The sequence below is a fragment of the Aythya marila genome (assembly GCF_965140915.1).
Source record: "Aythya marila genome assembly, chromosome: Z".
NCBI lineage: Eukaryota > Metazoa > Chordata > Aves > Anseriformes > Anatidae > Aythya > Aythya marila.
Genome location: NC_139080.1, coordinates 15908506 through 15931717, shown reverse-complemented (window position 1 = coordinate 15931717; position 23212 = coordinate 15908506). Strand labels below are relative to the sequence as shown.

Genomic DNA, 23212 nt, shown 5'->3' with positions numbered 1-23212 from the left:
GCGGGGCCGGAAGGGGAGGACGTCGCCTGCGATGTCGAGCAGGGACCTGTCTCCGTTTCTCCTCAACTCCCAGATTTCCTCCCTCTGCCCGACGGGGACAGGGCAGGGGGTCCACCCCCATTTGAGGAGTCTCACCTCAATACCTCTCCTTGAGGCCCTGCAGGGAGTTACTCCAGAAGTCTGTCTCTCGCTCACACTCCCTGATATCCCTCAACCTCTCCACCTCCTCCTTGAGCTCCGCCACCATGCGGACCAGATCATCCACCTGCTCGCACCTCACACATGCAGTTTCTCTGCCTCCCGCCGATGGCAGCAACAGGCTCAGACACTCCCTGCATCCGGTGACCTGAACTGCGGCATTTTTTAACGGGTAGTCGGTCTGGGTGTGTACCGACTTCCTGGAAAGCGCATCGTGCCTGGTGGAGACCATTATCACCTAGCTAACGCCTGTCGTTAAGGAGGTGTTCGTGTGGGCGGGGGGAGCGCTCTGCCCTTCCTGCGCGCCCTGCCTGCGCGAAGTGCCGCGCCACTCCCTTCTGATGCGCCACGCCCTGTTTGCCCGCTCCTGGTCGCTCGCGCTCCCTAGGGGCTGCTTTTGAACGGCCGGGGAGGGGGCGCTGCTGGCTCCGCCTTCGTCTCGTCAGCCTCCCTCACGAGGGCTGCCGGGTCCTGGCGGCTTCCTCAAGTAGGCTCGATGCCGGAAAAATTAGCCCTGCCTGGCCCGATCCCCTGCTCCGCTGCAGAACGCGTCTGCCCCGGAGCCGATCGCCTCGGCAAATACCTTAGGTTTTATCATTCCTAACTTCATGGTCTCGTTGTGAGCTTGTTGATGTTCCATTTACTCTGAAACTTCTACACATTGTTAAGTTTTTACTGCATGGAAAACAGCTCTTGTACAAATTCCTCCCCAAGATTTCTTGGGGTTTGCTATGCTTACTACAAGGTTTTGATCCACAAGACATTATTCATTCATACCAGACTATGCCTTGCGGTAACTCAGTGCAAAGTAGGCTACCTTTGGTTACAAAACTGATTAAGGATGGCTCGTTTTGAATGAGCTCTCGTATCCCACGCATTGGAAAGAAACATCCATTGCTTCAGGGATGTCCATATGTACAGACTCCACACAGCCAGGAGGCCAAGTTGTCAATAGACTTTCTCAGAAACAACTAATTTCAAGAGTTGCTCTTGTCTCTGCAAAAACCTCTCAATAGTGCTTCAAAACAAGGCAAGCTTCATCTGCTTCTAAGATAAAAGGAACAGGGGTCTTTTATGACAATGAATCAGGAGAAAAATCTGCATGCCAAGCAGTTACTATAAGGCACTGAAGCTATTTCTCCAATCTAAGAAGAAAGAGATCTACCCTGAGAGCTTGGTGTAATATGACCCAGGGTTGTGAGGCACTGGAACAGGCTGCCCAGGGAAGTGGTGGAGTCACCATCCCTGGAAGTCTTCAAAAGACGTTTAGATGTAGAGCTTAGGGATATGGTTTAGTGGGGACAGTTAGCGTTAGGTCAGAGGTTGGACTCAATGATCTTGAGGTCTCTTCCAACCTAGAAAATTCTGTGATTCTGTGATTCTGACAGATACAAGAAAGTTCCAGTCTCCTTATCTCCTCGTTTCCACTTTACATTTTGTGATGCTGCTTAAGCAGTTCAATTCCAAGTCACCACTTGCAGTCTCATAATCAAAAAAAAAAAATAAAATAGGAAGTATCACATTTCAGATCATTCAATCACTTTAAGGTGATACAAGTTTTAAGAAGAAATAGTTCAGTATTAAAAAAAAAAAAAAAAAAAAAAAAAAAAACCAAGCAAACAAACAAAAAAAACTTGCTTCATTATGCAAAATCCAAATTCAATTTTTAGATTTTCCATTTGATCTGAACCAACAGACTGAAGCATAAAATAGTAACAGGAAAAAGGATCTAAGTTCATAGATTTCCATCCTACCTCCTTTGAATTGCCTTTCTTTGTGTTAAAAAGCAAAATCAACAGAACACTAAAGAATGCTGCTCCCACGAGACAAAGCAGTAACATCACAAAGTTTCTGCCGAACAAAGCTCAAGCGTAGGAATGCTGCAGCTTCTGTGTTTTCTGCTTTTAAACACTTAGTAGTTATACAACCTCAAAAAAGCTTTTATCATTGTACAGAAGCATTAAACACCCTGAACAGATGAGTACAAGATGAAAGATTGCTGTAGAAAATTGCATGCATTATGACGCCTCAACTTTGCCAGGCAGTACAAAGAAGCAGAACAAAACCCATCACACTTTTTAATCTCTCAAAGGGAAACAGTGACACCCACTGCTTTTCCAGGGGATCTCCTTGCCTTTTGAGAGCCACAGAAAGCTGCACTTGGTACTTTACAATTACAAAATAGCCAGCTCCTGCTGTCTTGCCCTCCTCTCTCACTCCAACACTGGGTTCTTCTACCAGGCTACACATCTACACCAGTATTTCAGACACTAGTAAAGCTGCACAGAGGAAAATCACCCTTCTACAGACTTGTTCTACTACAGCTGGACCCTTAGCATAGACAAAGGCTGAATCACAGAAAAAATTAATTTGTTTACCTTTGGAGCAGGATTTTCTTTGATTTTACATCAGGTGTCCACAGACATTACTTACAATGCAACACGCACAGTTTCAAGCTGTAGGTGAAAAAACTGTACCAGGCCAATTTGGGAAGATTGCCTGCCAGGTCACAATATGCAAGTGCCTTTTGAGTGTTCTTCCATTGTTTGCATCACCCCTTCACCACACCAAACAAACGCTATCAGTCACTCACTTCCAAGCTAGGTCACAGGTCACTCTTTAAAACCAACATGCCTACCCAGCAGTTTATCTTCTGTTCCCACTTGGGACAGGCAGAATTTTAATCCAAGGAACAGCAGTTACCAGAATTAGAAATACTCAAGCTTTGCTAAACAAGAAAGTGCTGAAGGATTTCATTTCCATCAAAAAGAAAGCTGTACTGAGGTACTCAGTGCCACGGCTGGGTGCATATTTCTAGATTATCGTTTAGATTACCTTATCATACTTTTAGATTTTATAACTGGTGGAGAAAGTCAAAGCCCTGTTTTTTCCGAACAGAGCAAAGCACCGATTACATAACTCTCTACATCTAACTAGTCTCCCATTAGAAAAATAATCTCCAAGCCAGTTTACAACAGAAAGAAGGATCCTTGGTTACTTGGTCTGAAGGACGCGCAAGCATGTACTTCAGACCAAGTCATGTGTGATTCAGTACTCTCTCTACAAAAGCAAGCTGGACTCAATCATTATTAATGACACTGGAAAAATGCAAAGAGGACAGTGGCAGCATATAAAACTATAGAAAATATGCATTTCAATATCTGAAAGCCAGATACTTTGTTAAGTATTCCTAAGCAGTCCTGACACTGTCGATCTTGTTATCAGGGATCCCACTCATTTGGAGTGGCCTCAGCAGTTCCAGAGGTGACAAGCTCTAACATGTGTATGCATGTGCATAAGACAATCATGGTCTGCAAGTTTTACTATGCCTGTACTACTGCTCAATAAATGCCTACAACTTCATCAGACATGCAGCAGAAGTGCTAGCCCTTCACCACTAAAAAATCACTTTGTAGACTGAGCTCCCTTTCTCTTAAAAACATAAGGGCAAAGAAGAGTTCTTTTTTCAGGCACAGAATTAGCAGTTTTTCCACTACACTCTTTCCAACTCATAGTGTGTTGCTGTGCTTCCAATAGAGCTCCGGGTGGAAACCATCCACCTGACTTTGAATGAGGAATAACATGCTTTTCATAGGAAGTACTCATGGGGCAAAGGTATTCCAGACATTTATTTTTCAGCGTACAGTATAATACAGTTCAAGTCAAGAAATAAGGCCATGAAATACATGTATTGCGTTTGCTAGGCATAGTTGACTAAGAGCAAGGCATATTCCAGCCCGTATTCCACAGAGTTACAATGAAGTTCAGGCACGTGAACAGCAAGTTTAGTTTCATGATTTACAGCTCTTTGGGTCTGTTTAACAGAAAACGAACCAACTGAAGCAGAACTTCATCATTAAAGCCTTTCACACTGCCCTCTTCAACAACATCATATAATGGCTTACTGTCTGTTCCCCAACAGATATTCTTCCGAGGGTTATTTTTAACAGTTTCTGCAGTTAACGCCAAAGTATTCAGCTGGAAACAAAAGAAAGCAAAGTATTTGCCATCAGTCACTACCGCCTGTGATACAAAAGGACGCGTCACATCCGCTTCATTCCAGAATCCTGCAAAACAGAGAAACAACACTAGTTACACAGCACTCAATTCTCATCGGCACGGATGTGATCTAACCACCCACCCACACCTTCTGGGATTTTTAAACAAACAGGCATGCGATCCTGAAGTAAGGCTGCTGACACTTTACTTTTGCTCTCACTGTAGTTTCATTGAATTCACCGGGCTGAAAGAAGGCACTGAGACTCTTACTCGTCTCATAAAATTCCTGACATTACACCGCTCGAGACCTAACACCTTTCCTTCTAAGGACTGAGGAGCAGCCAACTGCAGGACTGAGGTTTGGGCATATTTTCTTCTGTAATAATGTTTCTGCATAATTAATTCTCATGGATCAAAAGCACTCAAAGGCTTCAAAGGCAAAGTTTTAAATAACGCCCTTGTATAAGCTCTGGTTCATCCATGGTTCAATTAAATCTTTAAGGACCTGCTTTTAAGGATGGCCTTCAGAAGAAAAAGCACAAAAATGACTGCATGAGAGAAAAGGTCAGAGAACATTAGAGCAAGCATTCATCATGAGGACAGGACAACCTTTACAGACTGATTTTCTTGTAGTCCCAAAGCTGTGAAAAAAAAAATTAAAATTTGAAGAAAATACGGATCCCTGTAGCTTACATAGGCTTTCAATTGCTTGTGAAGTCTTTTAGATGAAAGTAAGAGACTGGTAGCAGAAGCAAGGAAGATAAGGGATAAAAGGTAAAAAACAAGGAAAAAAACAGTTCGAGGCCTTTTGCTCATTTAGGGTCATTAACATTAAAAATCACACTCTTCAAAATGATGATATATGGTAACGTGGGATTTGGTGTGTGTCCTCCGCCCCCCATCCACCCCATTCCTCTGTAATGCTCAGTAGAGAAAAGTTAAGCTATAACTATAATAACTTAAGTAGCCAAACATAGTTTTCAGAAGATGGCTGTGTATAAATTATGGTGATTCGAGTCAAAGGTGTGCTTGCTTTGCGAAAGATTGCCAAGCACCTGACTCTACAGAGCTACGTATCTGATTATTTAATTAAAAGACCTTCATGTGGATTCCAACTCTGTGTGCTAATTGGCACAGCACACCAAGCACGAACCTACGGACAACAGTCTTACCTTGATACATTGCTTGAGCTGCTGTCCAGGCAAAGAGACTTGCGACACCATTAGCTCGATAAACAACTTCAATCTGATCCTCAAGATTCGCTATTATAAATCTTTCCCTCTTGAGTTTATCAGGAATCAGGTGAAACTGTGTGTGGCCGTAACAGCATGGGTCTGATACCTTCGACCCTATGACCACCCCAAAAGAAAACAAAATAAGGAGGCAGTGTCACATAACATTCCTTATGATGCACACAAACAAGTTTTTACTGTCAGGCTCCAAGCAGATGAAAATTAAGACCTCTGCTGTGGAGGCATGCAAGTGCAGAGTCATACATTTCTCTGTGAGAATGGACGGCTTGCTGAGTCCAAAAAGGTAACATATTCAAATGTCTCCGAAGAACATACATCAGTTCAAGTCCAGCTTTACTACTAGGTTTCTGTTCAATCCAACTCCTTTAGATCAATCCTGAGACAGAGCATCATATCCTCAAGAGAACGCTACTCCCCATTACATAAATGACTTAGAATCTTTATTGAGATTCACATGCTATATATAATAATTATAAGAAAATAAATATAAACACTCTCTCTGCTGAGAGAAGGTGAAACGTCAAGTGAAATGTCAAACGTAGTTGACATTTCTTGACTGGAAACTCTTACCTATAAATACCTTGTTTTCATACTGCTTTTTGAACAGTGGCAGTTTGGATGGTTTGTGATCAATAACGGGAACATCTCCGAGATCAGACTCCAACGGTACAATCTTGAAGAAAGCAGAAGAAAGAACAGCCATCCCGTAAGTTGTGATTCTGACATCTGGCTTCACATTGTATCTCAGTACCAGACTAGACACCAGATAGTCCAAGTTTTTCTTACATAGAATCATTAAAGTCAGAAAAGATCTGCAAGACTATCTGGTCCAACCATTCCGCTGTGGTGACTCCACAACATCCCTGGGCAACCTGTGACAATGCCTGACTACTCCTTCTGAGAAGAACTGCCTCCTAAATTCCAACCTAAACCTCCCATCAAAACTTGAGGTCATTCCTTCTTCTTCTGTCACTAGTTATTGATCAACTTCAGGTTCAGGAAACCATCCCAGTATCTGAAAAGCACTTAACACGGCAAGGAATAAGAGCATTAACACTCAAGAAACACACCAATGCACTTATCGTACAACTCATTAACCAGGGCCTCCACATACTATTACTACCACCAGAGCCCCAGCAGCAGTCAGAAGCTGAAGCGAAAGTACACATTAGTAAGTTGCTGTTGAAAATATCCACACCTCTGGAAGTTGCTTTGGTACACGCAGCTGCAGGTGCGGCTTATCATCTATCTGAAACCGCACAGGATCGACTCTACCTTTTCGATGTCCATGCACAACAACCTCCTCACCATGATGCCAGTAGTAGTTAACCTCAGGGTTTAGGTCTGAAACAGAACAGAGAGGGAGAGGTAAATAGAGATCACACTTCTACATTTTCAACCACCCCAGTTCTGCACTGTCGCTGCAGCAAAATCGGAGAACCACAACCCACTTATACCGTGTGTCAGCAGCAATGATGTGAAACAACATCCTTGCTGATGGACACCAGGCAGCAACACCAAGCACACTCATGCAGGCAGAGCTCACTGCCCAGCCCCACCACCTAGCATGCCCATAGAATCATTAAGGTTCGAGAAAACCTTCAAGTTCATCTGGTCCAACCATCAGCACACTACTAAGGTCACCCATTAAACAGTGTCCCTAAGCACGACATCCAACCTTTTCTTAAACATCCCCAGGGACGGTGATTCTACTACTGCCCCAGTCAACCCATTCTAATGCCTGACTGCTCTTTCTGAGAAGAAATGTCTCGGAATTTCCAACCCAAACTTTTCCTGGAGCAACTTGAGGCCATTCCCTCTAGTCCTATCACTAATTATCTGAGAGAAGAGACCGAGCCCCAGCTCCCCACAACTTCCTCTCAAGGAGCTGCCGGACAGCAAAAAGCTCTCCCCTGAGCCTCCTCGTCCCCACACTAAACAAGCCCAGCGCCCTCAGCTGCTCCTCAGTTCCCTCACCCCCGCCGCCCCCGCTGCGCACCAAGGGACGAGGCCGCCAGCAGCGGGTTGCGGCCGCACAGGGAGGCGGCGAGGGAGGAGACGAGCTGCGTGACGAAGGGCCCGGGCGTGTGCTCCTGGTCGCGGTACAGGAACGGCCGCCGCTTCTTCTGGTAGAAGCTCTCCTGCAGCAGCGCGTCGCACGCCAGCGAGCGCAGCGTGCCCAGCTCCACGCCCGCCTCCTCCGCGGGCCCCGGCTCCTCCGCGGCCTCCGCCGGCAGCCCCGGCACGAAGGCGGTCCTGGTGAAGCTCCGGTACCAGCGGTCGGCGTTCAGGGCGAAGGTCTGCGGGTGCACCGTGTACTTGGGCCGCTGCAGCTTCCCGTACAGCCGCAGCTTCTCCTCCACCGACGCCGCCTCGTGCACCTGCCGCTGGAAGTGCTCCAGGCGCCGCCGCCGGGCCGCCTTGCTCCGGGCCGTGTGCGAGGCCACCACGGGCGGGTACAGCGGCCCGGGCGGCGGCGGCGGCGGCGGCGGCACGGCGGGCTCCTGCGACAGCCAGCGCCGGCCCAGCCGCAGCAGCAGCCGGCAGCCGCCGGGCGCCGCCATCTCGCAGCGGAAGGGCGCGGGGCGGGGGCCGCGCCGATTGGAGGGCGGCCCCGGTCACGTGGAGCCCGGCGGCCAACCGAGCGAAGGGCTGCCGGGAGGGGAAGGGAGCGGCCTCTGCGGAGGCGCCGCTGGTGCTCCCGGGGGAACTGCGCATGCGCCGAGGCTTCCCTCCGGCTTCCCGGGGCGGGAACTACAGCTCCCAGGAGGCACTGCGGGAGGAGCGGCGGCGGCCAGGCAGCCGGGCTCGGCCCCGCCCCTTACCCGGGCTCGGCCCCGTCTGTCAGAGCCGTGTCACGGAGCCAGCGCGGGGCGCAGAAGGGAGCTCAGAGCCCCTCCCCCCCCCCGTTCCACCCCCTGCCGTGGGCACGGACACCTGCAGCCTGCCCCGTTCCCCAGGGCCTCACCGAACCTGGCCTTGGAGAGCTCCAGGGATGGGGCACCCGCGGCTGCTCTGGTCCCTGCTACCAAAGCCTCGCCGGGTGAACCCGCTGCACTGGCCCCAGGACTGAGCCCCGGGGAACAGCGCTGGTGACCGGCCCCCAGCCGGATTTAACTGCATTCAGCACATCCCTTCGGGCACGGCCAAACACAACACATATTCTGTCCCTCCATTCAACTTCAACTTTGCTTTCTGTTTGTTTCTAAACTACACATCCACTAACCTGAGCCATCCCATGAAAGCAGAGCTGGCTGCTGTCCTTGTCATCTCCCAGTATCGTTAGCAAGGAGATTGCCTGGTGGTAGGCAGGGGAGGTAGGAGTGGAATTAGGGTACAAGACACGCTACGTAGTGTGCGTGATCTGCTCCACTTTCTAAACTTCAGCCTAACTGTCTGTTGAATCTCTGGTCAGAAGTTGTACTTGGAGTAGCCACTTAATTTTAAATCCAGCCACTCTCTTCATCAGAAGGGATGAGATGTGAACTAGTTAAAATGGGAGAGTCATGTGAGTTAGAGGATTTTAAAGTCTTCTGTTCGTCACATGCATAACTTCTCCTCAGCGATTCCAGACTTCTTTTTTTATTTAATTTGACTCCTTCCTTGGGAAGCATGCTTCAAATTCAAGGGACAAAAGCTTACATTTAGATGATGGACTGTTTAGTGATCAAGTGGAGGGCTGTTAGCGTTAGGTTGGAGGTTGGACTCGATGACCTTGAGGTCTCTTCCAACCTAGAAAATTCTGTGATTCTGTGAACCTCCCTCTTTTCCCCATGCAGCAAACTCCAGCCATATCTAGAAGCCTTTTTCTCCTCTCCTTGTTCAATAAAGGACACTGGCCAAGTTTAGCCAAGATAAAGCTCTTGAATCTGCTTCCTTGCAATGGAAACACAGACAGACATATAAGCTCAGACAGAAGCTTCTCTAAAATCACCATTCCCGTTCTTAGATATTTTGCTGCCGCATCTCCTGCTTCAGAACTTGTTTCCTTTGGTTGTTAGAAATGTTCTTCTCGTTTCAGGTTTGAATATATTAATGGTCAGTTTATACCTGTTTGTCCTCATGCCAGCATTGTCGTTCAGTTTAATTAGCTTTTTTTCCTTTCCAGTGTTTGCCTGCTAAAATATTGATGGAGGCCAGCCATATCATCTCTCGATTAGAGAGTCTGAACAAGCTTCTCTCACACAGACACGTCTCCATTTCCCTGATCATCTTAGCAACCAATTCTTGCATTTCCTCCAGTTTTGGATTTCCATTGCACGTGACCAGACGCTACCCCTTATTTCACACTAGGGTTTTTTTTTACATCTATTAGGGTTACTAATCGTCTACCACAGCTGGAGACCTTTCTCATTGGTTGTCAAATCCAAATCACCTGCCTTGCAGCTGTACAATGCCATGAAAAATTTTTGCATAGGGTATTTTAAGGCTTTGGAAATACAATACAGAACAGAATGTAAGTCATGAAGCAAGTGAATGTGTAAAGGATTGTTTTTACTTCCTGTAAGGCTATTCAAAGGTATTGAATGGTTCCTGCATGCCGATACTGATGACACCAGTAGAGAAAAGCTGTAAGGAACCAGTGCAATGCTTTAACCTACACAAAAAATCTGCAAGCTGCCTACTGATGTTCTTACCACAGGCCCACTTCAGTTGGTTGGTGTACATTGTGCTACCATTCTTCTTGCTTTTGGAACTGCAAGGGCTTGGATAAAAGGGTCCAATAGACAGTGTGGTGACAGATGCTGACCTGCTTTGCTGACAGCTCTATAGTAAGGTTTTGTTCATAATATGTTACCCAACCATAGATCTCTCTGTTCTCAAATGCAAACTGACGGTTCAAAAAGGATCTATTTTCTTTCTTTACTGAGAGAACCTCTCTGATGTATCAAAAGTATCCTAAACTGATAAAGCCATAACACCTTTTACTTGCTTAACCCATTCCACGTATACATGCAGTAGAGAAATGCTGTTATCATCTTTCCTGACTGCAATCCACTAACAAAAACATGTATCTTTGAGCAAATACGCAAATATTTTTATAGGGATGTAAAGTGCACGTGTAGGTTGAACTCTTTATTACACATCCTTCAAAATGAAAGTGCTTCTGCAATTCTATAGCAGTCCAAGCAGCACCAATCTGAATGAAGTTTGCATTGTCTCATCTGCTATTTTAATGTAGTCTGTCAAAAAAAAAATAACTTTAAGGTCTAGAATTGGCTATGTTCGTGTGTACATCAAAGATCACACTCCCACTCCTCACCTTAGGATAAATAAATAAATAAATAAACAAATAGGTGTGTCTTCCACTTAACTGAGAAAAAAAATTTAAAAGAAGATACCTCAAAGGTGAGCTACTTTCTAGTTTTCGTGTGAATGTAATGAAAGCCCCCTACATCGTTTCAAAGCAAGGAACATCCAACTGCAAATTTGAAAGATGCACAGGCAAATTCTACCTTCTGTGGCTCCAGACACCATTACTGCAGGGCAGCAAGAACGGCAGTGGCTTTCAAGACCACTCTGGCTTCACAGGTTTGTAAAGATAAAAAGCTGAAAAAGCTTACCTTGAAGACATGCTTTTAGCAAGCTTCACTTCACTAAGCTTGCCCATCAGCAAAAAAAAAAAAAAAAAAAAAAAAAAAAAAAAAAAAAAAGCCAGAAATCCTTTGTGAAAAGTAGATTTCTTAGTCACTTTGATATTGTAGCAATTGTAGCAATTGTAGCAAAAAAATATATTGTAGCAATTACAAACAGTACCTCACACATTTCTCACGCATCTGGGGGAAAACCAGATAGTGGGCATCCCATATATGCCCTTCTGTGCCACTGGGTGCACACAAGACAAGTTTTTGTTAGGATTGTTTTGTTTCATCAAAAATGCAGGAACATCAGCTAATTTTAACCCTTACCCATTGAGATATCTTGCAATTGAATCAAAAAATCTACTTGTGAAATTAGAGTTTCATCTCCTAAAAGAAAGAGAGGTTGATCGACTGGAGGAAATAGTATACCGTCATTTTGAAAAGAAAGGAGAGCTATTTGGGTTCTGAAGCAACCGGTAAGTGACAATTCAAACATTTGCATTAAGAAACTTCATCATTCACTCAATTACAATATTCAGTTGCTGAAAGATGTATGCTTTTATGAGGAAATTTGTAGGGTCAGCTCCATTGTTCCAATGACTAAGATATGTGAAAGACTGTTGAATAGACTCGTCTCAGTATGAATGTGAAAGACTGGATGAAGACCACAGGTATTGCAAAAGAAAGCTAGTTTATATAAATGTTTTTATAATACGGTATTGGCAAGAGGCAAGTATTTATGTTTGTCTTCAAAGGTGTCATGAAGCTGAGAAGTGAGGAATGGCAGACACTCCACTTTCTCTTTCCTTCTGCTGTCACAGAAGCACATTTTGTTGTTGTTTGTTATTTGTTTTGTTTTCTTTTTTCTTAAGTGTAAATGGCATACATGTCCAGTTATAGGCAACTGCTTGTGTGCATTTTAGAGGCTTGGAAACTTAACTTCAGGTGTCATAATGATCCATAGAATTATTTTGGCAAACAATTATTGGTGATAAAGTATTTCTTTGCTGCTTAAAAAAAAAAAAAAAAAAAAAAAAATTAGATGGTGAGAAACAATTTTAGCCCTTCGAAGGTGAAAAGTGCTGGTAGAAAGCACACAGACTTTCCAATGGCCATCAAAACCTAAAGACTCTGCCTCTACAAACTAGATATATCCCATAATAGTTCTTTGGCTGCACAAAAGAAATGTTTTCCTCAGTAGGTGAAAAGTGAACCTTGCAGCATAACATGAAACTGAAGTTATTACAAGCCAAGGGAAGCAGATCTTCAGATCTGAATGATACAATGTGCTAAATGAGGACTATACAGACCTCTAAATCATATGCCATTATTTCCAATCTGAGAAACCCTGAAGGAAGACAGCAGAGGAATGAAGAGCTCGAGAAAGTCATGGGTCTGCGGGATAAATATATGACCTGGCATACAACTCACAACTGAGTTGTATGCACAGTCAAACAGTTGCTAAGACAGTATTTCTAAAGAGAAGAATAACGACAAATAATTACAGGTTTTCTATTTTCTCTCTGCAGATACCTTAAACACCAATTTCCTGACTTTTGGAAGGGTCGTCTTCCTGCATCGCGGAGGCATGCAGGCTGAAGGGCACCGCAGACCAACCTTACTCAAAGCAGGGCCATTTAGCTTAGGCTGCTCAGGGCTTTGTCCAGTCAATGATTGGATACCTCCAGAGATGTAGAATGTAGGGCTCATTTGGATCTCCTATCCAGTGTTTGGACATCCTCATGGTAATTTTTCTTCTTATATCAAATAAGAATTTCCTGAGTTCCATCTTGTACCTATTGCCTTTCTGCCTTTTATGCTGGTCCTCTTCCTTCTTCTCCCCCACAAACAGTAACACCACCACCAAGAAAAAAGCTGGCTCCATTTTCTCTAAGCTCTCCATATAGGTAACTGAAGAGAGCAACTCTAGTTCTGATGTGAGTTTCTCATGAACTTAAGCCATGAATTGAGAGGGAAAGAAATCTAAACTGTTACCACAATATCTACAAAATATCTACAAAGCAAATAATGCTGTATCATAAAGCAGAATCACTCCTTTATGACAACTTTTGTATTTCGCTACAACAACAAAGAAGGCAATTGCATTTGAAAAAAATCAGAGGACAGTGTGTTTGGTGAAAAGCTGACACTGCATAAAGTATTTAAGCTGTCAAAAAGCACATGCATTAAAAATGCAAAAGAAAATAATGCCCTGCTTTGCCAAGATGCTTTGAGGCACATTGTGAAGGAAAGTGCAAAGAGCAATACCACTAGATGTCACCCTCCTTCCACTGAGAATTCAGAAGCAGTCTTTTTTTTTTCTTTTTTTTTTTTTTTCCTCCAGTTTGTGATTTTACAAGTATTGCTGGTTGAACTAGTAACATGCTGATTGCAATTACACTTTGCCAGATGTGTTGATTTGTAATCCAATTAAAAACTATTTTGTGGTGGTGGTGGTGGATGTAGTAGTAGCAGCAGCAGTAGTAGTAGTAGTGGTAGTAGTAGCCTTGTGCTCAGTTTTAAAAGACTAACTCTCAGGTGAGAATCCAATTTGGGATTTGCTGCTAATCTAAGATGAAACATTGCCAGTTAAGTTCATCCGATGCCGCTGTAGCACAGCAGACAGTGGATTGGGAGGGAGGGCACGAAGTCAAGGTCTTATTCCCATATATGTTACTGACATTCTGTATGGATTTGTTACTGACATTCTGTATGGATTGGGCAAGACATTTCACCTCAGCTTTTCAGTTTTCCCTCTGCTGTTGACAGAATAGATTCCTCAGTGTAGTCTCCAATTATGAGGGTTGCATTACCCTTGAAATTAGTGGTAAATGTTAATAATGTGATCTGCTCCAGTAGGCCTGAATGTAAATGAATCATAGAATCATAGAATATCCCGAGTTGGAAGGGACCCTTAAGGATCATCAAGTCCAACTCCATAGTCCAACTCCAAATCATAGAATCATTAAGGTTGGAAATGACCTCCAAGATCATCAGGCTCAAACAATCCCTCCAGTCATTGTTACCCACTTAACGATCTCTGTAAAGAACACATCCAACCTTTCCCTAAATACCCTCAGGTATGGTGACTCCACCACCTCCCTGGGCAACCTGTCCCAATGCCTAACCACTGTTTCTGAGAAGAAATGTTTCCTATTTTCCAACGTGGACCTCCCCTAGTGCAACTCGAGGCCATTCCCTCTAGTCGCTAGTTAACTGCAAGAAGAGGCTGACCCCCAGCTCCCCACACCTTTCTTTCAGACAGTTGTAGAGGGCAATAAGGTCTCCCCTGAGCCTCCTGTTCTCCAGACTAAACAACCCCAGTTCCCTCAGCCGCTCCTCACATTACTTGTGTTCCACACCCTTCACCCTCTTCCTACCCCTTCTGTGGGTAAGTTCCAGGGCCTCGATATCTTTCTTGTAGTGAGGGGCCCAAAACTGATCACAGCGCTTGAGGTGCGGCCTCACCAGAGCAGAGTACAGGGGGACGATCACCTCCCTGGTCCTGCTGGCTGCACTATTCCTGATACAAGCCAGGATGCTGTTGGACTATTCCAGGGGGTTGCTTTGACAAAAGCAAAGGACCCAGCCCTTACTATGCCAAACCTTGTCCCATTGGCCCCTGCCAACAATCCAGCCTGTCCAGGTCTCTCTGCAGGGCCTTCCTACCCTCCAGCAGATTGACACTTCCCCCCCAACTTGGTGCTATCTGCAAACTTACTGAGGGTGCTCTCAATTCCCTCATCCAAATCACCAGTACATATATTAAAGAGAATAGGTAGGCCCCAACACTGACCCCTGGGGAACACCACTGGTGACCAGTCGCCAGCTGGATTTCACTCTGTTCACCACCACTCTCTGATTCCAGCCATATAGCCAATTTTTAACCCAGCAAAGAGTGTACCTGTCCAAGCCATAGACTGCCAGCTTATCCAGGAGAATACTTACGAAGACTTTGTCAAAGGTTTTGCTATAGTCTAGGTAGACTACATAAACAGCCTTTCCTTCATCCACCAGGCAGGTCACTCGGTCATAGAAGGAGATGAGGTTGTTCAGGCAGGATTTGCCTTTCAGCCAGCCATTCTGACTGGGCCTGATTCCCCAGCTGTCCTCCACATGCTGTGTGATTGCATTCACGATGACCTGTTCCATCACCTGTCTTGGTACTGAGGTCAGGCTGACAGGCCTGTAGTTCCCTGAATCTTCCTTACAAGCCTTCTTGTAGATGGGTGTCACATTATCAAATCTCCAGTCATCTGGGACCTCTCCAGTTGACTATGACTGCTGATAGATGGTGGAAAGCATCTTGGCAATCACATCCAAGGGCTCCCTTATCACTGCTGTGTGGATCCCATCTGGTCCCATGGACTTATGGCAGTCCAGGTGGAGGAGCAGGTCTCTAACTTTTTCCACCTGAATCATGGGGGGTTTCTTTCTCCCAGACTTCCAGGTCGGGAGGATGAGTATCCCGAGAGTAACGGGTCTGACTATTAAAGACAGATGTAAAGAAGGCATTGGGAATCTCAGTCTTTTCCTTACCCTCAGTAGTCATGTTTCCCCACCACATCTCCCAGCAGTCCTTCTCTGTTCGTAACAGCAGGCCTAGCGGGGCACCCCCTCCGGCAGGCTCACTAACCAGCTGAGTCAGGAAGCTGTCTTCCACACCCTCCAGGAACCTTCTAGACTGCTTCCTCGGGGCTGTACTCTATTTCCAGCATATGTCCAGGAAGTTAAAGTCCCCCATGAGAACAAGTGCTGACAATTGAGCAACTTCTGCCAGCTGCTTATAGAATGCCTTTTGTCTCTTCATCCTGGTTGGGCGGTCTGTAACAGGCCCTCACCAGGATGTCTGCCGTGTTGGCCAATACCCTGACCCTTATCCACAAGGAATCTACCTTATTATTCCCAGCCACAAGCTCTACAACATCAAAACACTCTCTAATATAAGAGAGCCACACCACCGCACCTCCTTAGTTGCCTGTCCCTCCTGAAGAGCTTGTAGCCATCCAGTCGTGGGAGTGGTCCCATCATGTTTCAGAGTTGGCGACTAGGTCATAGTTTGCTTGCCACACAATGGCTTCCAGTTCCTCCTATTTGTTGCCTGAATCACTGAAAGTACTTCAGCTGAGCCATTGCCTGCACTTCCAACACTGCTATTGCTCTCCCAGGCTCATCTCTAGCAAGCCTCCTTTCACCCGCATCCTCCTTCATGCCTAGCCGAAAGCCCTCTCAACAAGTCCTGCCAGCTCCTGGTCTACGATCCATTTCCCCACTTAAGACAGGTGGGACATGCAGCCATCAGCTCAGCTGCCACAAAAGCTGCCCCATGTTCAAAACAGCAAAATTCTTGCAATGGCAGCAGTCTTTCAGACATGTATTTCTCAGCTGGGTTTTCTGGGCCCGCTCAGTAATAACATGAAAAAGGATGCAAGCTCGTAGTTTTGTGCAGTTTCGTGTTAAAAAGCAAAATCAACAGAACACTAAAGAATGCTGCTCCCACGGGACAAAGCAGTAACATCACAAAGTTTCTGCCGAACAAAGCTCAAGCGTAGGAATGCTGCAGCTTCTGTGTTTTCTGCTTTTAAACACTTAGTAGTTATACAACCTCAAAAAAGCTTTTATCATTGTACAGAAGCATTAAACATCCTGAACAGATGAGTACAAGATGAAAGATTGCTGTAGAAAATTGCATGAATTATGATGCCTCAACTTTGCCAGGCAGTACAAAGAAGCAGAACAAAACCCATCACACTTTTTAATCTCTCAAAGGGAAACAGTGACACCCACTGCTTTTCCAGGGGATCTCCTTGCCTTTTGAGAGCCACAGAAAGCTGCACTTGGAACTTTACAATTACAAAATAGCCAGCTCCTGCTGTCTTGCCCTCCTCTCTCACTCCAACACTGGGTTCTTCTACCAGGCTACACATCTACACCAGTATTTCAGACACTAGTAAAGCTGCACAGAGGAAAATCACCCTTCTACAGACTTGTTCTACTACAGCTGGACCCTTAGCATAGACAAAGGCTGAATCACAGAAAAAATTAATTTGTTTACCTTTGGAGCAGGATTTTCTTTGATTTTACATCAGGTGTCCACAGACATTACTTACAATGCAACACGCACAGTTTCAAGCTGTAGGTGAAAAAACTGTACCAGGCCAATTTGGGAAGATTGCCTGCCAGGTCACAATATGCAAGTGCCTTTTGAGTGTTCTTCCATTGTTTGCATCACCCACAAACGCTAACCAAACAAACGCTATCAGTCACTCACTTCCAAGCTAGGTCACAGGTCACTCTTTAAAACCAACATGCCTACCCAGCAGTTTATCTTCTGTTCCCACTTGGGACAGGCAGAATTTTAATCCAAGGAACAGCAGTTACCAGAATTAGAAATACTCAAGCTTTGCTAAACAAGAAAGTGCTGAAGGATTTCATTTCCATCAAAAAGAAAGCTGTACTGAGGTACTCAGTGCCACGGCTGGGTGCATATTTCTAGATTATCGTTTAGATTACCTTATCATACTTTTAGATTTTATAACTGGTGGAGAAAGTCAAAGCCCTGTTTTTTCCGAACAGAGCAAAGCACCGATTACATAACTCTCTACATCTAACTAGTCTCCCATTAGAAAAATAATCTCCAAGCCAGTTTACAACAGAAAGAAGGATCCTTGGTTACTTGGTCTGAAGGACGCGCAAGCATGTACTTCAGACCAAGTCATGTGTGATTCAGTACTCTCTCTACAAAAGCAAGCTGGACTCAATCATTATTAATGACACTGGAAAAATGCAAAGAGGACAGTGGCAGCATATAAAACTATAGAAAATATGCATTTCAATATCTGAAAGCCAGATACTTTGTTAAGTATTCCTAAGCAGTCCTGACACTGTCGATCTTGTTATCAGGGATCCCACTCATTTGGAGTGGCCTCAGCAGTTCCAGAGGTGACAAGCTCTAACATGTGTATGCATGTGCATAAGACAATCATGGTCTGCAAGTTTTACTATGCCTGTACTACTGCTCAATAAATGCCTACAACTTCATCAGACATGCAGCAGAAGTGCTAGCCCTTCACCACTAAAAAATCACTTTGTAGACTGAGCTCCCTTTCTCTTAAAAACATAAGGGCAAAGAAGAGTTCTTTTTTCAGGCACAGAATTAGCAGTTTTTCCACTACACTCTTTCCAACTCATAGTGTGTTGCTGTGCTTCCAATAGAGCTCCGGGTGGAAACCATCCACCTGACTTTGAATGAGGAATAACATGCTTTTCATAGGAAGTACTCATGGGGCAAAGGTATTCCAGACATTTATTTTTCAGCGTACAGTATAATACAGTTCAAGTCAAGAAATAAGGCCATGAAATACATGTATTGCGTTTGCTAGGCATAGTTGACTAAGAGCAAGGCATATTCCAGCCCGTATTCCACAGAGTTACAATGAAGTTCAGGCACGTGAACAGCAAGTTTAGTTTCATGATTTACAGCTCTTTGGGTCTGTTTAACAGAAAACGAACCAACTGAAGCAGAACTTCATCATTAAAGCCTTTCACACTGCCCTCTTCAACAACATCATATAATGGCTTACTGTCTGTTCCCCAACAGATATTCTTCCGAGGGTTATTTTTAACAGTTTCTGCAGTTAACGCCAAAGTATTCAGCTGGAAACAAAAGAAAGCAAAGTATTTGCCATCAGTCACTACCGCCTGTGATACAAAAGGACGCGTCACATCCGCTTCATTCCAGAATCCTGCAAAACAGAGAAACAACACTAGTTACACAGCACTCAATTCTCATCGGCACGGATGTGATCTAACCACCCACCCACACCTTCTGGGATTTTTAAACAAACAGGCATGCGATCCTGAAGTAAGGCTGCTGACACTTTACTTTTGCTCTCACTGTAGTTTCATTGAATTCACCGGGCTGAAAGAAGGCACTGAGACTCTTACTCGTCTCATAAAATTCCTGACATTACACCGCTCGAGACCTAACACCTTTCCTTCTAAGGACTGAGGAGCAGCCAACTGCAGGACTGAGGTTTGGGCATATTTTCTTCTGTAATAATGTTTCTGCATAATTAATTCTCATGGATCAAAAGCACTCAAAGGCTTCAAAGGCAAAGTTTTAAATAACGCCCTTGTATAAGCTCTGGTTCATCCATGGTTCAATTAAATCTTTAAGGACCTGCTTTTAAGGATGGCCTTCAGAAGAAAAAGCACAAAAATGACTGCATGAGAGAAAAGGTCAGAGAACATTAGAGCAAGCATTCATCATGAGGACAGGACAACCTTTACAGACTGATTTTCTTGTAGTCCCAAAGCTGTGAAAAAAAAAATTAAAATTTGAAGAAAATACGGATCCCTGTAGCTTACATAGGCTTTCAATTGCTTGTGAAGTCTTTTAGATGAAAGTAAGAGACTGGTAGCAGAAGCAAGGAAGATAAGGGATAAAAGGTAAAAAACAAGGAAAAAAACAGTTCGAGGCCTTTTGCTCATTTAGGGTCATTAACATTAAAAATCACACTCTTCAAAATGATGATATATGGTAACGTGGGATTTGGTGTGTGTCCTCCGCCCCCCATCCACCCCATTCCTCTGTAATGCTCAGTAGAGAAAAGTTAAGCTATAACTATAATAACTTAAGTAGCCAAACATAGTTTTCAGAAGATGGCTGTGTATAAATTATGGTGATTCGAGTCAAAGGTGTGCTTGCTTTGCGAAAGATTGCCAAGCACCTGACTCTACAGAGCTACGTATCTGATTATTTAATTAAAAGACCTTCATGTGGATTCCAACTCTGTGTGCTAATTGGCACAGCACACCAAGCACGAACCTACGGACAACAGTCTTACCTTGATACATTGCTTGAGCTGCTGTCCAGGCAAAGAGACTTGCGACACCATTAGCTCGATAAACAACTTCAATCTGATCCTCAAGATTCGCTATTATAAATCTTTCCCTCTTGAGTTTATCAGGAATCAGGTGAAACTGTGTGTGGCCGTAACAGCATGGGTCTGATACCTTCGACCCTATGACCACCCCAAAAGAAAACAAAATAAGGAGGCAGTGTCACATAACATTCCTTATGATGCACACAAACAAGTTTTTACTGTCAGGCTCCAAGCAGATGAAAATTAAGACCTCTGCTGTGGAGGCATGCAAGTGCAGAGTCATACATTTCTCTGTGAGAATGGACGGCTTGCTGAGTCCAAAAAGGTAACATATTCAAATGTCTCCGAAGAACATACATCAGTTCAAGTCCAGCTTTACTACTAGGTTTCTGTTCAATCCAACTCCTTTAGATCAATCCTGAGACAGAGCATCATATCCTCAAGAGAATGCTACTCCCCATTACATAAATGACTTAGAATCTTTATTGAGATTCACATGCTATATATAATAATTATAAGAAAATAAATATAAACACTCTCTCTGCTGAGAGAAGGTGAAACGTCAAGTGAAATGTCAAACGTAGTTGACATTTCTTGACTGGAAACTCTTACCTATAAATACCTTGTTTTCATACTGCTTTTTGAACAGTGGCAGTTTGGATGGTTTGTGATCAATAACGGGAACATCTCCGAGATCAGACTCCAACGGTACAATCTTGAAGAAAGCAGAAGAAAGAACAGCCATCCCGTAAGTTGTGATTCTGACATCTGGCTTCACATTGTATCTCAGTACCAGACTAGACACCAGATAGTCCAAGTTTTTCTTACATAGAATCATTAAAGTCAGAAAAGATCTGCAAGACTATCTGGTCCAACCATTCCGCTGTGGTGACTCCACAACATCCCTGGGCAACCTGTGACAATGCCTGACTACTCCTTCTGAGAAGAACTGCCTCCTAAATTCCAACCTAAACCTCCCATCAAAACTTGAGGTCATTCCTTCTTCTTCTGTCACTAGTTATTGATCAACTTCAGGTTCAGGAAACCATCCCAGTATCTGAAAAGCACTTAACACGGCAAGGAATAAGAGCATTAACACTCAAGAAACACACCAATGCACTTATCGTACAACTCATTAACCAGGGCCTCCACATACTATTACTACCACCAGAGCCCCAGCAGCAGTCAGAAGCTGAAGCGAAAGTACACATTAGTAAGTTGCTGTTGAAAATATCCACACCTCTGGAAGTTGCTTTGGTACACGCAGCTGCAGGTGCGGCTTATCATCTATCTGAAACCGCACAGGATCGACTCTACCTTTTCGATGTCCATGCACAACAACCTCCTCACCATGATGCCAGTAGTAGTTAACCTCAGGGTTTAGGTCTGAAACAGAACAGAGAGGGAGAGGTAAATAGAGATCACACTTCTACATTTTCAACCACCCCAGTTCTGCACTGTCGCTGCAGCAAAATCGGAGAACCACAACCCACTTATACCGTGTGTCAGCAGCAATGATGTGAAACAACATCCTTGCTGATGGACACCAGGCAGCAACACCAAGCACACTCATGCAGGCAGAGCTCACTGCCCAGCCCCACCACCTAGCATGCCCATAGAATCATTAAGGTTCGAGAAAACCTTCAAGTTCATCTGGTCCAACCATCAGCACACTACTAAGGTCACCCATTAAACAGTGTCCCTAAGCACGACATCCAACCTTTTCTTAAACATCCCCAGGGACGGTGATTCTACTACTGCCCCAGTCAACCCATTCTAATGCCTGACTGCTCTTTCTGAGAAGAAATGTCTCGGAATTTCCAACCCAAACTTTTCCTGGAGCAACTTGAGGCCATTCCCTCTAGTCCTATCACTAATTATCTGAGAGAAGAGACCGAGCCCCAGCTCCCCACAACTTCCTCTCAAGGAGCTGCCGGACAGCAAAAAGCTCTCCCCTGAGCCTCCTCGTCCCCACACTAAACAAGCCCAGCGCCCTCAGCTGCTCCTCAGTTCCCTCACCCCCGCCGCCCCCGCTGCGCACCAAGGGACGAGGCCGCCAGCAGCGGGTTGCGGCCGCACAGGGAGGCGGCGAGGGAGGAGACGAGCTGCGTGACGAAGGGCCCGGGCGTGTGCTCCTGGTCGCGGTACAGGAACGGCCGCCGCTTCTTCTGGTAGAAGCTCTCCTGCAGCAGCGCGTCGCACGCCAGCGAGCGCAGCGTGCCCAGCTCCACGCCCGCCTCCTCCGCGGGCCCCGGCTCCTCCGCGGCCTCCGCCGGCAGCCCCGGCACGAAGGCGGTCCTGGTGAAGCTCCGGTACCAGCGGTCGGCGTTCAGGGCGAAGGTCTGCGGGTGCACCGTGTACTTGGGCCGCTGCAGCTTCCCGTACAGCCGCAGCTTCTCCTCCACCGACGCCGCCTCGTGCACCTGCCGCTGGAAGTGCTCCAGGCGCCGCCGCCGGGCCGCCTTGCTCCGGGCCGTGTGCGAGGCCACCACGGGCGGGTACAGCGGCCCGGGCGGCGGCGGCGGCGGCGGCGGCACGGCGGGCTCCTGCGACAGCCAGCGCCGGCCCAGCCGCAGCAGCAGCCGGCAGCCGCCGGGCGCCGCCATCTCGCAGCGGAAGGGCGCGGGGCGGGGGCCGCGCCGATTGGAGGGCGGCCCCGGTCACGTGGAGCCCGGCGGCCAACCGAGCGAAGGGCTGCCGGGAGGGGAAGGGAGCGGCCTCTGCGGAGGCGCCGCTGGTGCTCCCGGGGGAACTGCGCATGCGCCGAGGCTTCCCTCCGGCTTCCCGGGGCGGGAACTACAGCTCCCAGGAGGCACTGCGGGAGGAGCGGCGGCGGCCAGGCAGCCGGGCTCGGCCCCGCCCCTTACCCGGGCTCGGCCCCGTCTGTCAGAGCCGTGTCACGGAGCCAGCGCGGGGCGCAGAAGGGAGCTCAGAGCCCCTCCCCCCCCCCGTTCCACCCCCTGCCGTGGGCACGGACACCTGCAGCCTGCCCCGTTCCCCAGGGCCTCACCGAACCTGGCCTTGGAGAGCTCCAGGGATGGGGCACCCGCGGCTGCTCTGGTCCCTGCTACCAAAGCCTCGCCGGGTGAACCCGCTGCACTGGCCCCAGGACTGAGCCCCGGGGAACAGCGCTGGTGACCGGCCCCCAGCCGGATTTAACTGCATTCAGCACATCCCTTCGGGCACGGCCAAACACAACACATATTCTGTCCCTCCATTCAACTTCAACTTTGCTTTCTGTTTGTTTCTAAACTACACATCCACTAACCTGAGCCATCCCATGAAAGCAGAG

The 23212-nt window shown here is 46.1% G+C and overlaps 2 protein-coding genes across 2 annotated transcripts; both read right to left on the bottom strand.

Annotated features, from left to right (window-relative positions):
- Nucleotides 1-3788: 3788 nt before the first annotated feature.
- LOC309889580 (large ribosomal subunit protein mL65-like) lies at nucleotides 3789-8039 on the bottom strand. The gene is made up of 5 exons (XM_082782448.1): nucleotides 7450-8039; nucleotides 6649-6794; nucleotides 6021-6123; nucleotides 5370-5546; nucleotides 3789-4265 (listed from the first exon to the last, which is right to left on the bottom strand). The coding sequence occupies exons 1-5, from the start codon at nucleotides 8012-8014 to the stop codon at nucleotides 3997-3999; spliced, it is 1260 nt and encodes a 419-aa protein (XP_082638574.1). The 5' UTR covers nucleotides 8015-8039; the 3' UTR covers nucleotides 3789-3996.
- A 10260-nt stretch (nucleotides 8040-18299) lies between these two features.
- LOC309890365 (large ribosomal subunit protein mL65-like) lies at nucleotides 18300-22551 on the bottom strand. Its single transcript, XM_082784136.1, has 5 exons — nucleotides 21962-22551; nucleotides 21161-21306; nucleotides 20533-20635; nucleotides 19882-20058; nucleotides 18300-18777 (listed from the first exon to the last, which is right to left on the bottom strand). Exons 1-5 carry the CDS (start codon nucleotides 22524-22526, stop codon nucleotides 18509-18511), a joined length of 1260 nt encoding a protein of 419 aa, XP_082640262.1. The 5' UTR covers nucleotides 22527-22551; the 3' UTR covers nucleotides 18300-18508.
- Nucleotides 22552-23212: the final 661 nt, after the last annotated feature.